Source organism: Lepus europaeus, chromosome 10 (assembly GCF_033115175.1).
Source record: "Lepus europaeus isolate LE1 chromosome 10, mLepTim1.pri, whole genome shotgun sequence".
Classification (NCBI taxonomy): Eukaryota; Metazoa; Chordata; class Mammalia; order Lagomorpha; family Leporidae; genus Lepus; species Lepus europaeus.
In genome coordinates this window covers 125,335,237-125,349,496 of record NC_084836.1, presented here as the reverse complement: position 1 = coordinate 125,349,496, position 14,260 = coordinate 125,335,237, and the positions used below count along the sequence as shown (strand labels likewise).

At 66.9% G+C, this 14,260-nt stretch overlaps 2 protein-coding genes across 6 annotated transcripts; both read right to left on the bottom strand.

The window, feature by feature from the left end:
* Positions 1-34: 34 nt before the first annotated feature.
* On the bottom strand, positions 35-2,870 carry SLC2A4RG (SLC2A4 regulator). Of its 2 annotated transcripts, none has more exons than XM_062204491.1 (8): positions 2,654-2,870; positions 2,341-2,471; positions 1,622-1,710; positions 1,118-1,284; positions 946-1,046; positions 653-872; positions 501-571; positions 35-417 (listed from the first exon to the last, which is right to left on the bottom strand). In XM_062204491.1, exons 1-8 carry the CDS (start codon positions 2,774-2,776, stop codon positions 306-308), a joined length of 1,014 nt encoding a protein of 337 aa, XP_062060475.1. In that variant the 5' UTR covers positions 2,777-2,870; the 3' UTR covers positions 35-305. The 2 variants fall into 2 exon arrangements, with proteins under 2 accessions (XP_062060475.1, XP_062060476.1); XM_062204492.1 differs by having other exon boundaries at positions 653-869.
* A 255-nt stretch (positions 2,871-3,125) lies between these two features.
* ZGPAT (zinc finger CCCH-type and G-patch domain containing) lies at positions 3,126-14,145 on the bottom strand. Of its 4 annotated transcripts, XM_062204487.1 has the most exons (9): positions 13,698-14,145; positions 6,833-6,966; positions 6,553-6,708; positions 6,047-6,166; positions 5,550-5,952; positions 4,169-5,459; positions 4,000-4,060; positions 3,621-3,903; positions 3,127-3,543 (listed from the first exon to the last, which is right to left on the bottom strand). In XM_062204487.1, the coding sequence occupies exons 1-6, from the start codon at positions 14,120-14,122 to the stop codon at positions 5,321-5,323; spliced, it is 1,377 nt and encodes a 458-aa protein (XP_062060471.1). In that variant the 5' UTR covers positions 14,123-14,145; the 3' UTR covers positions 3,127-3,543; positions 3,621-3,903; positions 4,000-4,060; positions 4,169-5,320. The 4 variants fall into 4 exon arrangements, with proteins under 4 accessions (XP_062060469.1, XP_062060470.1, XP_062060468.1 ...); XM_062204485.1 differs by having other exon boundaries at positions 3,126-3,543; positions 4,000-5,459; XM_062204486.1 differs by having other exon boundaries at positions 3,126-3,543; positions 3,621-4,060.
* Positions 14,146-14,260: the final 115 nt, after the last annotated feature.

Genomic DNA, 14,260 nt, shown 5'->3' with positions numbered 1-14,260 from the left:
CCCTTCGCCGACCTCACCCCTGCCCCCCACCCCACCCCCCAGGAGGCGTGTGAGGCCGAGGAAAACCGCAAAGTTTTTATTTTTCTCCTCGCCTGGCAGGGCCCAGGCACGAGACACCTGAGCTTCAAAGACCCGGTAAAAACGTTTAGTGCGGCCGGGGCCCGGAATGGCTTAGCGGTGGCCGGCAAACGTGGGGCCCAGGGCCCGGTGGTGCCGTCGGCTGTAGTGCAAAATGCTGGCTTCTTGAGAGGCACTTTGGGTGGGGGGGGGGCAGGCCCTGTGGCTGGGAGGGGATCGGGTGGGGCTCAGTCCAGGAAGCGCTGGCAGGCCTTCTTCCACCGGCAGGCCGTGCACCACAGCTCCCGACGCTCCATGCCGTACACCTTCCGGCACTTCTTGGCGTCCCCGCGGGGCCTCCTGGGGACACACAGGGGCCATGGTGCGCTGGCCGGCCGGCAGCTCCCTCTGGTGCCTGCCCTGGCCCCTCAGCCCCCACGCACCTCAGGCTGGCACTGAGCTGGCAGGGCAGGGCGGGCACGCAGGTCCTGACCTCGGGGGGCGCCAGGCAGCCCTGGGGGGAGACACAGCCAGAGCTCGGAGCCCCTCCCGGGCACACAGACCACCCGCACCTATCACCTGTGGTGTCACGCACCTGGTGGGCAGGGTCACTGCGGCCTGCCTGGGAGGGGGCCGCAGCGGTCAGCACAGGGGGCGGGGGCTCCGGGCGGAGAAGAGTGGGGGGCACGGAGGCCGTGGGGGATGCCGGGGCCAGGCTGGACAGCCCACGGGCCAGCACGTCCACACCGATGTCCAGCTCTGTGTAGTAGAAGTCCTCCTCGCCATCGCTCTGCTCGGGCTCTGCCTGCCTGCTGCTGGGGACGCACCCGCCGAGCTCAGAGGGCGGCCTGGGACCCCCACCCCGCCCGGCCCCAGGCCCCGCCGCACCCCAGGTGCACCAGGCGGATGTGTCTCTGCATGGCGGGCGCCGTGCCCAGCACCGTCCCACAGCTCTTCCACAGGCACTGGAACAGGACCCGGACCGAGCTCTGCAGACGGGGGCTGGGGTCAGCATCAGCCCCCTGTGCAACCCCCCCCCCCAGCCTTCCTGCAAGCTCACCTTCCTCTTCCTCAGGGTGGGCCCCCCAAACAGGAAGTGGGCTGCCTCAGGGAACAGCGGGGGCAGCGGGGTGGACGGAGAGGGCTGCTCGCGGCTCGGGTCCCAGCCCCAGTCTCCACTGCCTGGTGGCCAGACCAGGGCTTCTCTCCAGGGCTCCCAGCCGGGCTCTGCGGGGACACACTGCTGCCATCCCGCCCGGCCACCCGACCTGAGCTGCGGCCCGTCTGCCTGGTCACCTGTGACCAGCTGACCCTGGTGAGCGCACAGCCTCTCCCAGCAGGAGCTGGCCATAGGGGCCTGCAGAGAAGATGCCCCGCACCCACCAGGGTGGACACAGGACTCCCATGTGAGAGGTGACGTGTGGCACGGCCAGCACGTGGAGGCAGCTGGCCCAGCGCCCACACTGCCGTGGCCTCCGCTGAGCACCGTGTCCAGCCGTCCCACAGGAAGGTGGCCGCAGGGTCCTGGGGGGAAGCCCCGGGGGACACAGGCTGCAGCTCTCACCTGGGCTGTGGCTGCAGGCTGGGGCCGCCAGCGGGCGGGGGCCACTGGACAGGCTGGTCAGGGCTGCGGCGGCCACGACCTCCTCCGGCCTGGGGGAGACAAGCGGGGGCAGGGTGCGGGTGCAGCCCGGCCCGGGCTCCGTGTGCACACGCAGGCTGCGCGGGTCTGGCGCTGGGCGGGAGGCCTGGCTCCACCCCTGGCTCGGGTTGCTGAGCCCGAGCGCCAGGAGTCACCAGGGCCGGGGTCTGGTCAGAGCCAGGTTTCTCTGCAGTTGGGCTTCGTGCCACCGTAGGTCCTTGGGACCCCGGCGCCGGGCAGGAGTTTGAGATGGATGGGTGGGTGGGTGGGCGGCTGGGCAGCGCAGGCCAGGCCCAGCCCTAGCCCCCGCTCCGGCACACATTAACCAAGGTTGTGCAATCGCGTCCGCGGGCGGAGCGCCAGGCCTGCGAGGGCGGGTGCGGCCGGCGGCACAGGCGGGGACCCAGGTCCCTGCCGGACACAAGACACAGGCGAGCCCAGCACGGGTCAGGCGCCCCCAGGACTCAGGAAGCTCCGCCCCCCGTTCCGTGCCTGGCCCGTCCCCGCGCCGCTGCTCTGGGGCAGGCGAGCGGGGGTCAGGAGTGGAACCTTATCCCGGCACCTGGCGCGTCCTCTTTCGGCCTTCTGAGAGGGTCCCGCACGCGCGCCACCCACCCGGCCGCCCGCCCGCCCCGGCTCACCTCTGTGCTGGCACCGGGATGCGCGCCGACGCCGCCCCCGCCCACGGCCCCGGGGCCCCCAGGCCCGCGGCCCCGGGCTCCTGCGGCAGCGCGAACTCCGGGCCCGCAGAGCCGCCGCCCACGCAGGGGCCCTGCGGAGGGGGCAGACTCAGCACGGGAGGCCCCGCACGGCCAGCGCCCAGCCTTGTCCAGACTGACTCCCGGACACGCGCGGCCGCCCCGCCACGCCCCCTGGCCCAAACTTTGCGCAGCCCCGACGCCATCTTTGCAGCCATAGACCCCAGCCGGCGCCCCGCCCCCCGGCGCCCGGTACCTGCAGCGGTGCGCGCAAGGTCGGGGGCGCTTCGGCTCGCAGCGCGTCCGGGTTCGGGCCCGCGGCGCCGGACTGGGGGCATCCGCAGCCCGAGTCGGGCGCCAAGTGGCGCTCCCCCTCCATGGCCGGTCGGCTGCCAACGCTGCAGCGGGCAACCGAGTCTTGGACGCGGCCCGAGCCGGGCCGGGCTGGCCGGGCTGCCGACCCCAGCCCCGGATCGGGCCGCCACCCGGGCCGCTCCGCCCAGCCCGCCCTCTCCCCGCACGCTCCGCCCCCTGGCACCCATTGGCCCTCGCGCGGCACCAACATCCCCAGGGGCGCCCCGCCGCGCCCCCATTGGCCCGCTCTGTACCCTACCCCCGACAGGGCCGCCCCCGCGCTGGCCGGGCTCAGCCCCCCGCCCAGCCCAGCCCTGGCGCCCGCGCGCTCACGGCGCGGCCAGGGCCAGGAAGGGGCCGCGTCCCCCGGACACCAGCTTCCCAGCGGGTTACTCTAACCCGCGCAACCCGCCGCCGCCGCCCCCGCGGTGGAGGGGGTCTCCGACGCTTCGACGAAGCGCAGGACGGGAGGCGCGCGCGTTTCACGTTCCTGAGAAGTGCCCGTTTATTAGGACGAGGCCCGCGGCCCGGCCGTCCGAGCCTTGTGGGGTCAGCGGCGGATGCACGTGCTGCGGTGCTCGGGGCGGGGTGTGGTCTTGTAAGGCCTGCGGAGGAACAACAGGTGGGAGCCCCCACCGCAGGGGTCCACTGCCACTCTCGGGCCTCGGGCACGCGGGGTCTCGTACAGTTTCCAGGGGCCGCTGTCCAGGCCCAGGTCCAACCACGCCCCGGAGCTGGTCGGCCTGGGTCTCTCCCCAAGCGCCTGCAGCCCCTGGAGTCCAGGAGGTCCACCTACAAGAGGACGCGCGCAGGGGTCAGCGCCACCCACGTGTGAGGCCCCGCGCGGCCCTGCACATGCACCCCTGTACCTGAGCCGGTGGGGCCGCCCGGCCGGGCCCCCTGCAGCTCCTGGGGGTGCCAGCCTGTCCTGCCTCCGGCCGCGGGCGCACTCAGCCGGTGGAGCTGCGTGCCCGTGGCTGAGCTGGCCAATGGGCCGGCCGCACGCTGCAGGAGGTAGCTGCTGGGCTGGTACGTGTGCAGGAGGTCCGGGCTGGCAGGCCGCCGGGCAGGCGTGGGCCGGGGAGTCCCCGGCCCACCCGGCGCCCCTCCTGCACTCACCTCTGTGGGGCGGCTTGTGCAGGCCGGGTCCAACTGACGGAGCGGAGGTGGGCCCCAGTCAGCCTGACAAGGAAGCCGGGTTGTCCCCCACCTGGCCCGCCCTGGCCCCAGGGACAGCCTGGCACTCACCACCTCCACCACCGGCATCAAACTGTCCTGTGGCCCAGCCGGAAGCCTCCACACCTGCCTCCTGGGGACAAGAGTGGTGTTATTCCAGTTGGAGGACAGGGCCAGAGCAGTCGGCCTGGGTGCAAGGCACTGCCCACCCGGACGCGAGAACACAAGCTCGTGGGCTTACCTGCAGCAGGCGATGCTGCCCAGGGCCCCCGAGTGCCGTGGGTGGAGGGGGCCTGGGGGCAGACGAGAAGGCACCCACGCGGTGGCCCTTCTGCGTCTCGCCGGGGTCAATTCAGCACACGGCAAGCCCTGGCCCTGCCCCAGAAGCACCCACATTCCTGCCCGGCTCTGGGCTCCTGGTGAAGGGTGTGGTGTGGCCAGCTCCGCCTGGCCCCATCAGCCAGTGAAGGTGACCCTGGTGATGGCCCAGCCTGGCCAGTGAGGAACAGAGGGCAACTATGACCTGGCCAAGGCCCCATCGGGAGGTCAGACGCCTGGCCTGTGGGCCGCAGACCTCACCCACAGCTGCTCCTGCCTTGGGCCTCGCCACAGTCTGGCCTGAGTGGCGGGGGAGGGGGAGGCCAGACCTGGGGAGAGGCCTCTGGCTGAGCGACTGGCTCACGTCCCAGGACCCAGGACCCAGGACCCAGGACGCTGCCCTCCTCTGGCCCAGGGAAGCACTGGCCACGGAGCTGACTAGGTGGTGCCGGCGCAGATCCTTACCAAGGCCATGGTGGGCAGCTCTTCCCAGCTCGTCTAGGGGAGCTCCCAGCCTCACCTCCTGTCTGGGACACCCAGCAGCCAGCACCACAGCCTCACCCCAAGCTGGCCCCTCTGGGACAGCCTCACTCGTGTCCACCTCAGGCAGGGCTGGTGACCTGGATGGGCAGCGGCTGCCTCCGACCCTGTCCAGCTGCCCCTCAAGGGTCCCAACTTCTTCCTTCTGTGGTTGCCCCTCACCCAGCTCGCTGCTGGGCAGAACAGGGCATGGGGCTGACCCCCTTGGCTGGGAGACAGGGAGGACGCCAGCCTCCCTGGAGCCCCTGTGCAGCATGCCCCCCCCGACACCCACAGCCTTCCTGAGCCCCCTGTGCAGGGTGCCCCCCGACACCCACAGCTCAGCCTCCACTGAACACTGATGAAGTGACTTTAATGTCCTCGCTAAGGGGATGCCCAGCACACAGCAGGTGTCCAGAAGTGACCCTCCAGCCCCACCTCCACTGGACAGTGTCTGTGCCCCTGAGGCCAGGGGGGCCACCACGGGGCAGCCTGGGAGCAGAGAGTCCTTCTTCAGGCCGTGTCCTGGTGTCAGGGTGGCCTGGGGCCGGGGTCTCTAGAACTCCGTCATCTTCTTGTGGGTGTCTGCCTTGCTCCGGGCCTGCTGCAGGCCGGCCTCCTGGGCGCGGAGCTGCCCCAGCCGCCGCTGGGCTCCTGCCAGCTTCTCCTCCAGCTGGGCGGCGGCCACGCTGTACCTAGGGAGCGGAGCGGTCAGCGTACACCCCGGCCCACGGCCCCCAGGGCCAGCCTGCTGCTTCCGGGCCAGGTGTCCACAGCTCACGTACCGGCCAGCGTTCCGGGCCAGGGCCTCCTGGGTGGCCCGGATGTCCCGCTGTGTCCGCTCGATCTTCTCCTCCGTCTGGAGGAGCCGCAGGCTCAGGGCCTGCTTGGCGCTCTTGCTGGCATGGTACATGTCCTTGCCCCTCCTGGACGGGGCCACCTCAGCCTCCGGGGCCCCAGGAGCCTGGCCTTGAAGCTTCTCATTCAGGAAGTCAAACACACTCCGAGGGGGCGGGGCAGCCCCAGGCCCGCCCCCACGCCCCCGGCCCCGCGGGGCCCTGCTGGCGCCTGCCCCGTCCCCCCGCGTCCTCTTCTGCAGGATCTCGGCGCACTGGTCCAGCGACTTCCCCCGAGGCAGCACCACCGCCTGCACGGGCTCCACCCTGCCTTCCAGGTTGCGGCCCAGGCCTGGGGAGACAGGGGCTGGCCGTGCTGCTGCTGCACCCCAGGGCTGTCCTGGGCACCCTCCCCCAACTCCGGGCAGCTGACAGCTCACGCTCACCCTTGCCAAACTCATAGCCCATCTTAGCCAGGAGTCTGGAGCCGATGGCCCGCGTATGCGCCTCCCAGCCAGCAAAGGCAGAGCTGCAGGTCCCAGTGTCCACGGCGCTCGGCTCCACCACTGCAGGGGACAAGACGGCAGTCACTGGGCCAGGCCAGATCCCAGCTCCCAGCTGTGCGACCACCCCCAGCTCCCCCCATACCTCACTATGGCCTCTTCTCCAACTCCCACCCTCGATCCTGCCTGCGTTGCCCACGGTACAGGGCCAGGGACACACCTGTCTCTGGAGGGCTGGCCACGCCCACCAGCTTCCCTGCCTGCCTCTTCTGCCCAGCTGTCTGGACGCCGTCTGGTGCCAGGCCCCGGGGCCGCACGGCCAGTCCTCCCGCACATGCTCAGTGAGGACCAAAGCAGCCGTCCCCACCAGCCGGGGCCTTTCAGGCCGAAGGCCGCTAACCCCGCTGGGCGTCCCGTCCTGGCTTCTGGGCACCAGGCCGTGGCCATACCGCGGGCATAGCCGGCGCCGTCTGTGTCGCTGCTCTCCGAGTCGGAGGACTCGGTGGCTTCCGTGCGCAGTGGGGGCAGGATGCCGTCGCCTTCCACCACCGCTTCCTTCAGCAGCAGGGAGTCAAACTTGACTGTATAGTAGCCGCTGTCCACATCTGCAAGGACCCAGGCAGGGGGAGGTGAGCGGCTACGAGCGGGGAGCAGGGGGACCAAGGCCGGGTCCACCCCAGGGAGGCGCTCGGAGGCCTTCCCAGGAAAGTGACCCGGGGCCAGCCTCACCAGTGATCCGCGCTGGGTGCCAGAGGCCGTCCTGGTGCTTGGCCAGACACGCAGAGCCAACCTGCAGGGAGCTCAGGTCCGGGTCCTGGAAGGGACGCAGCTCGTCGACAGGGACCACCTGCCCGTGGGAGAACCTGCAGAGAGCCGCGCCGGCTGCTGACGGAGGGCACACACACACGCGTGTGCTCTCACACGCACACGCCTGTGCACAGAGGTGTTCACACACTGGGCCACACCCTGGCCATAGCCTTGGCCCCTCCCCACCAACAGAAGCAGTCAATCCCAGCAGACAGGCTGGAGTGACTGTAACAGCGGTGCCTCGACCCTCAGCTCCCAGTGAGCAGCAAAATCAAAACCAAGACCCAGAAGAGACAACGAAGAGGAAATGGCGCGGGCAGACACAGGGCCATGACCTTTCACCTTGCCCAGTAAAGACACAAAACTCCTGACTGCATCATTTCGAGAGGGCATCCACGTCTGGCCCGGCAGGGGCAGCTCCGTCCTCAGGCCGACAACTGAGGCTGCGCCCAGGACGGCTGGACAGGCCTGCTGGCGGGGGGAGCTGCCAGACGCCCCGCGCCCCCGACACAAGCCTCCCAATTTGGAACAGGCTGAGCAGGCCGCACCCCCAACAGCTGGAGCGGAGTTGTAGGCTTTCCTCGGACTGGAAAACCCACACCTGGGGAGAGGACTCGGGCGCACAGAGCTCACTCCCTGCCCGAGTCATGCAGGCACAAACACGGACGAGCTGCACCTGGGGTCTGCACGTCTTAGGGTTCATTTATGGGAAAGGCGGAGAGGCCCTTATCCGCTGGTTCACCACATGCCCACAACAGCCGGGCTGGGCCAGGCGGAAGCCAGGAGCTCCACCCGGGGCCTCGCAGGCAGCTGGCAGGGGCTCGAGCACTGAGCCCCCCGCCCCCGGCTGCTTCTCAGCTGCGGGAGTGGTGGCCTCACTCACCGTACCCGAGATGGGGCCTCGCTCGTCACACATCTGTGCCCAACGGTTATGGTTTGGAGCCTTTTGGATCCTGGATCTTGGATCATCTTTAGCTGAACAAGGGCTTCTAGAAACGCCACCATTTGCAAAGACTTAGCAACGCAAAGACTTGGAAACAACTTCCACGTACAACCACAGGGAGGGGAGGGAGGGGAGGCACGCACGTCCACAGAAGGCGTCCAGGGTGACAGGACGAGCAGGGAGCGAGGCGGGTGCCGGGGACACGCATGCACGCTCCACACCACAGACAACATGGCACAAATTAGCTGGGGGAAGACACAGGTTTTATCTTTCCATTATTATTTTTTAAAGATTTTATTTATTTGAGAGGCAGAGTTACAGACAGAGAGGGAGGGAGAGACAGACCTTCCATCCGCTGGTTCACTCCCCAGACGGCTGCAACAGCCGGGGCTGGGCTAGGCCAGAGGTAGGAGCCCGGAGCTCCACCCAGGTCTCCCACATGGGTGCAGGGCCCAGCACATGAGCCGTCACCTGCAGCCTCCCAGGAGCACTGCCGGGGAGCTGGATCGTCCGTGCAGAGATGCTGGTGTTGCTGGTGGCTTAACCACTGGGCCACAAGGCCAGGCCCAGAGACGGGTTTCAAAATTCACAAATAAAAAACTTCAACCAATTACCCACCTCCCAACAGTCACAGATATACATTCCCACAGCAAGTGTTTAGAACTCTACAAGCTACCAAGTTCCAGCGGACCCAGCAGAGGCAGACTGTCCTGCAGAAGATATGCCTAGAAGTGGATGCCTGTCACAGCCCCTGAACCGCACTCCTGGGGAATGACCATGCTGGGCTCCTCTCCGGGTCAGCGCCGGGGGCGGCCACACACAGCAGAGGGGCACGGGTGAGCCAGGCCCTGGCACCACAGCAGTGACTCCTGAAACACAGCTCTGGTCACCCAGCCAGTAGCCCCGCAGGGTGGGCACCGCGCCAGGCCTTTAACAGCACCACCTGTCTGACCACACCCAGCGGAGAGCCGGGTCACAGAGCTAGGCGAGCACAGGGCACCTCCCAGGTAAGGAGATGGGGTGGGTGCAGGCACGGCGCTCAGAGGCTGCCTGGGCACCAGCACCCACGCCCACTGGCTGCTCTGCTTCCAATCCAGCTGCCTGCGGACGTGTGCCCTGGCAGGCGGCAGGCAACGGCTTGAACACTCGTGGGAGGCCTGGAGCGACTCTCAGGCTCCTGGTTTTGGCCTGGCCCGATCCTGGCTGTTACAGACACTCAGGAGCGAACCAGCAGGTAGAAGATCTCTCCTGCCTTTCAAAATAGGATGGAGAGGAAAGGCGGGGGGAAGAGAAATTATATAAAAGGAATTAAATGGAGATCTGGGTTCCAAGAAAAAATACACCAGATGGAGGGAGGGCGGGGTGGGCGGACAGAGCACAGGGGACTCCTGTGCCGCGGTGCAGGAGGCCAGCGCGGCTCTGGAGCTGAGGCACACACACCAGGAGGGAGCCCGGAAGCCGCGGCCTCGCCCGTGGTGCCGTGAGTGTGAGACACCTGTGTGCCTCCTGCTGGTCCTGTGACCTAAAGCTCTCTAGACAGAAAGCCTCAGGCTCCCTGGGTGAACGCAACAGCAGATAAGGGGAAATCAACAGAACCGAGTATTCTGAGAAATAAAGAGAAACAGGGTGAACAGGCTTGGAGGCCAGCACACGGCACACGAGCCCAGCAGGAAATCAGAGGGAGAGGCAAGAAAAAATATTTGATAAATTAATGGGTGAAGACTCCCCAGATCTGGTGAAAGAGAAGAAAACATGGGGCTGGCGCACGGGTTAAGCTGCTGCATGCGACGCTGGCTTCCCGGTCTGAGTGCCCACAGCTTTGCTCCCGAGACAACTCCCTGACGATGCCCTGGGGAGACGGCGGGAGATGGCCTGCGCACTTGAGTCCCCGCCACCCACGCGGGAGACCCGGACAGAGCGCCAGGCTCCTGGCTTTGGCCTGCCCCACTGACTGTGGCAGCCATTTGTGGACTGAACCAATGGATGCTCTGTCTCCCCTCTCTGTCACTCTGCCTTTCAAATAAACAAATCTTTAACAAAACAAAGCCTTGGCCAGCTTTGTGGTGCAGCAGGTAAAGCCACTGCCTCCGATACCAGCATCCCATATGGGCGCTGGTTCACGTCCCAGCTGCTCCACTTCCGATCCAGCTCCCTGCTGATGGCCTGGGAAAAGCAGTGGAAGCCAGTCCAGGTGTTAGGCCCCTCCCACCCACATGGGAGACCCAGATGGAGCTCCTGGCTTCTGCCTGGCCCACAGCTGGCCATTGCGGCCATCTGGGGAGTGAAAACAGTAAATGGGAGATGCTTCTCTCTTTTTTTAAAGGTTCATTTATTTATAAGGACCGTGCTGTGGTACAGGTTAAACCTCTGCCTGCAGTGCCGGCATCCCATATGGGCACTGGTTCATGTCCTGGCTGCTCCTCTTCTGATCCAGCTCCCTGCTAATGCACCTGGGAAAGCAGTAGAAGACGACCCAAGCGCTCAGGCCCCTGCACCCATGTGGGAGATCCGAAAGAAGCTCCTGGCTTCGAATTGGCCCAGCTCCAGCCGTTGTATCCATTTGGGGAGTGAACCAGCAGATGGAAAACCTTTCTCTCTATCTCTCCCTCTGTCTGCAACTCTCTCTCTCTCAAAAAAAAGAGTTACTGAGAGGGAGAGGTGGAGAAGGAGAAGAGACAGAAAGAGAGTCTTCCATCCACTGGTTTATTTCCCAAATAGCCAAAATGGCCAGGGCTGGGCCAGGCAGATTCCAGGAGCCAGGAGCCTCTTCTGGGTCTCCCACGCGGGTGCAGGGGCCCAAGTGCTCGGGCCGTCTTCCACTGCATTCCCAGGCCATTAGCAGGGAGCTGGATGGGAAGTGGAGCAGCCGGGACTCGAACCAGCGCCCAGACAGGACGTCGGCACTGCAGGCGGACGTTCTGCCTGTTCTACCTCAGCGCTGGCCCCTCTAACTTTGACTTTCAACAGAAATGAATGAATCTCTAAAAGACAAAACAAAAACCTACAGATCTAAGAGGCTTCCCGAACCCACATGGGGTGAGCAGAGTCACACCTGGGACTCACCGCAAGCTACTCAAGGCCAAGGACAGAGAAAACTTCAAGGGCTGAAAACACGGGCGGGCACCGGACGCAGCAGCTAAGCCGCCCTGGGGGCACCGACAGCCCTCGCTGAGTGCCCGGTCCTGGCCCAGCTCCCTGCCCGTGCTCGCCCTGGGAGGCAGCAGGTGACGGAGCAAGCACTTGGGTCCCTGCACCCACGTGGGAGACCGGCTGGGGCCTGGGCTCCTGCCGGGCCTGGTCCCGCCGCGGCTGCTGCAGGCATTTGGGGAGTGAATGAGTCGAGGGAGAGTCTCTGACAAATAAAATGAAAGCAGCAATAAACAAAGGGAGAGAAACTCGGTCTTCACGTACAGGGCCAGCAACCTGCAGGAAGACGCTGCCCAGCACCACGTGGGGACAGCGGAGAAACCCACACTCCCACCGGCCCGCGAGGAGCCCCACGGGAGTCACCAGACCACAAGCGGCCACAGCGCAGGCTGACAGGGAAGGGTGGCGGGACAGAGGGCTCAGAGGAGGGTGTGCTAACCGCGCCGCCTTCAGACCTCAGCTCCAACCTGAAGCTCGCTCAGAGACGCCAGGGAAGTGACGTGGACAAGGCGGCTGAGGTTCAGCGACAGACAGGAAGCCAAGGACGCAACTCTGAGAAGACGGAGCCATCAAAAAACCATGAGAACCAGGGCCGGCACCGTGGCACAGTAGGTAAAGCCACCGCCCGCAGGGCCAGCGTCCCACGGGGGCGCCAGTCTGAGTCCCGGCTGCTCCACTTCCCATCCAGTTCCCCCTGTGAATGATTCTTTCTAAAAATGTATTTATTCGAGAGGCACAGAGTTCTTCACTGGTTCATCTCCCAGATGCCCACAATGGCCAGGGCCAGGAAGTCAATCTGGGTCCCCACGTGGGCGGCGGGGACCCGACGGCCCAAGCCCTCCCTGCTGCCTCCCAAGGTCCACAGTAGCAGGAGCTGCAGTCGGCACTGCAGGGGACGTGGAGTCCCAACAGCCCCCACTCTAGTCGAACGCCGTCTGTGGGCTGGAATGGAACTCTGATGCACGCCACACTGTAATGGACCCTGAAACCAGGGATAAGTGACGTAAGCCACCGAGAAAGGGCGGGTGACGGGCAGATTCCACTGGACGTGTGGAGACACGGCCGATCAGAGACAGCAGGGGCTGGCCAGGCCAGGAACTACGGCAACACCAAGCGGGGGCTGGTGCTGTGGCCCAAGGGTGAAGCTGCCGCCTGTGGCGCTGGCACCCTACTGCAGCGTGGCTTCCACTCCAGCTCCCTGGTCATGCGCCTGGGAAGGCACCAGATGACGGTCAAGTGCTAGGGCCTCTGCCACCCATGTGGGCACTCCGGCTACAGTCCTGGCTCCGGCCTGGTGAGGCCCCGGCTACAGTCCTGGCTCCGGCCTGGTGCGGCCCCAGCTACGGTCCTGGCTCCGGCCTGGTGCGGCCCCGGCTACAGTCCTGGCTCTGGCTTGGTGCGGCCTGGCTGTTGAGGCCCCCTGAGGAGTGAACCAGTGGATGGGAGATCTCTGTCTCTCCCTCTGTCACTCTGCCTTTCAAATAAATAAATACATTTTTTGAATTTGGTGTGGCCTTGTGGGGAGCGAGTCAGCGGATGGAAGATCTTCATCACTTTCTCTTTCAAATAAATCAACCTAAAGAGGACAGGGAGTGCTGAGCTGCACGCAGGGCCTGGACCCCCGAGAACAGGGAGCAGCCAGGGCGCCGGCGAGCCTGGGGAGCCCGGCCAGCGGCCACTGCTGGAGGGGCGGCTATTTCTCGGCCAGCTGGTCAGGGATTCCATCTGGTCACACCGTGTCCGACCTCACAGCGCTCACTCCCCCTCCTGCACACAGCCCGCACAGCGCCCAGTTCCGTCGAGGGAGGGGGTCTGAGACAGTTTAGCCGTCCTCGCCAGACACAGGGGAAACACGAGTTCAACCCGGGTGCCCCTGCAGCCCCCGGTGAGGCGGGATCACTGCCGCCAGGGCTCCGCGGGCAAAGCTCTCCCTGGAGGAAGCCTTAGAGGCCCAGGCGCCGACGGAAGGGAGGCAGCATCCACAGGGCTGAACACACCGCCCACGCCACACACGCCGGGACCGCCTCCAGCAAGAGCAGGTGCACCAACGGCTGAGGGGGCAGGCTGCAGGGGGCCCCACGCAGCGGGAGCCCAGCCCATTTTGTTTCTGTTGTCTTAAAAATCCAGGAAAATAACTTTGCAACCCTGGGCGTGCTGGGGCAGGTGTTTAACCCGCGCTGTTAGTCTTCAGAACGGCCCAAGCCGCCTCGGCCAGCAGCGCCCGGACAGGGCCGGCCAGGCCACCGTGGCCGGCGCCTTCTGCGCCGCGCTGTCCCCTCCCCCAGGGGCGCGTCCGTGCGGAGCGGCGGGGACGGAGCCCTGAGACCCCGGGCAGGAGAGCCCAGCCACACCGCCTGCACGCTACAGCAAGACTCCAGGGAGGAAGCAAGGAGGGGAGACGCGGGAGGCGTGCCAGCAAGACGGGGCCCCGGGTCGTGGCCGCCCCGCCCCGCCCCCTTCTCCAGCCCTGGCCACTGCGGCCATTTGGGGAGTGACCAGCGGATGGATGGCCTCCAACTCGTTCAAGTAAACGAATACTTCTACAAAGTAGGGAAGGGAACGCGGAGGCGCGAGACCGGCAGAGCCAGGGCAGCGGGGAGGTCACGGCGCCGCCGTGCCCGGTGCACGCGGGGGGACCCCCGCAGGAAGGTAAGCTCCACGTTTTCCCGCGGAGCCGGCGGCTGGGCCGCGCCTCACCTGCAGCGCTCCGTGAAGCGGCACCTGCCCTCCAGGAAGAACGGGCAGGGCTTGAGCGCCGCGCGCGTGGGGCACAGGCAGAGCACGCGCACGCGCGCCGCGCCGCCGCGCGCCTCCTCCGTGCCCACCACCATGGCGTTGTGGTACTCGGCCGAGCCCCAGGCGCTGTAGAAGGGGGCGTTCACCTTGGTCCCGCTCAGCTCCTCGGCGGGCGCGGGGCCCGCAGCGGCGGCCGGGGCCGGGGGCTCAGGCGGGGCGCCGGGCCCGTCGGACGCCAGCCCGGCCTCGGTGAGCTCGATGAGCTCCCGCAGGTCCCGCTGCAGCTGGCGCAGGTCGGCCTCCTCGGGCGAGTCCCGGCCGGCGCCCAGGGCGCGCTCCACCTGCTGCAGCTGCGCGCGGTACGTCTGCAGCGCCGCCGCGTCCATGCCGCGGGCCGCGTCCGCCCGGGCCGGCCTCCTCCGCGCGGCCCCCGGGCGCCCACCAGAGCCGCCCGGCGCCCCTTCCGCCCTCGCCGCCGCCGCCGCCCGGCACTTCCGCTCCCCGCCGGAAGTGCCGGGCGCGCG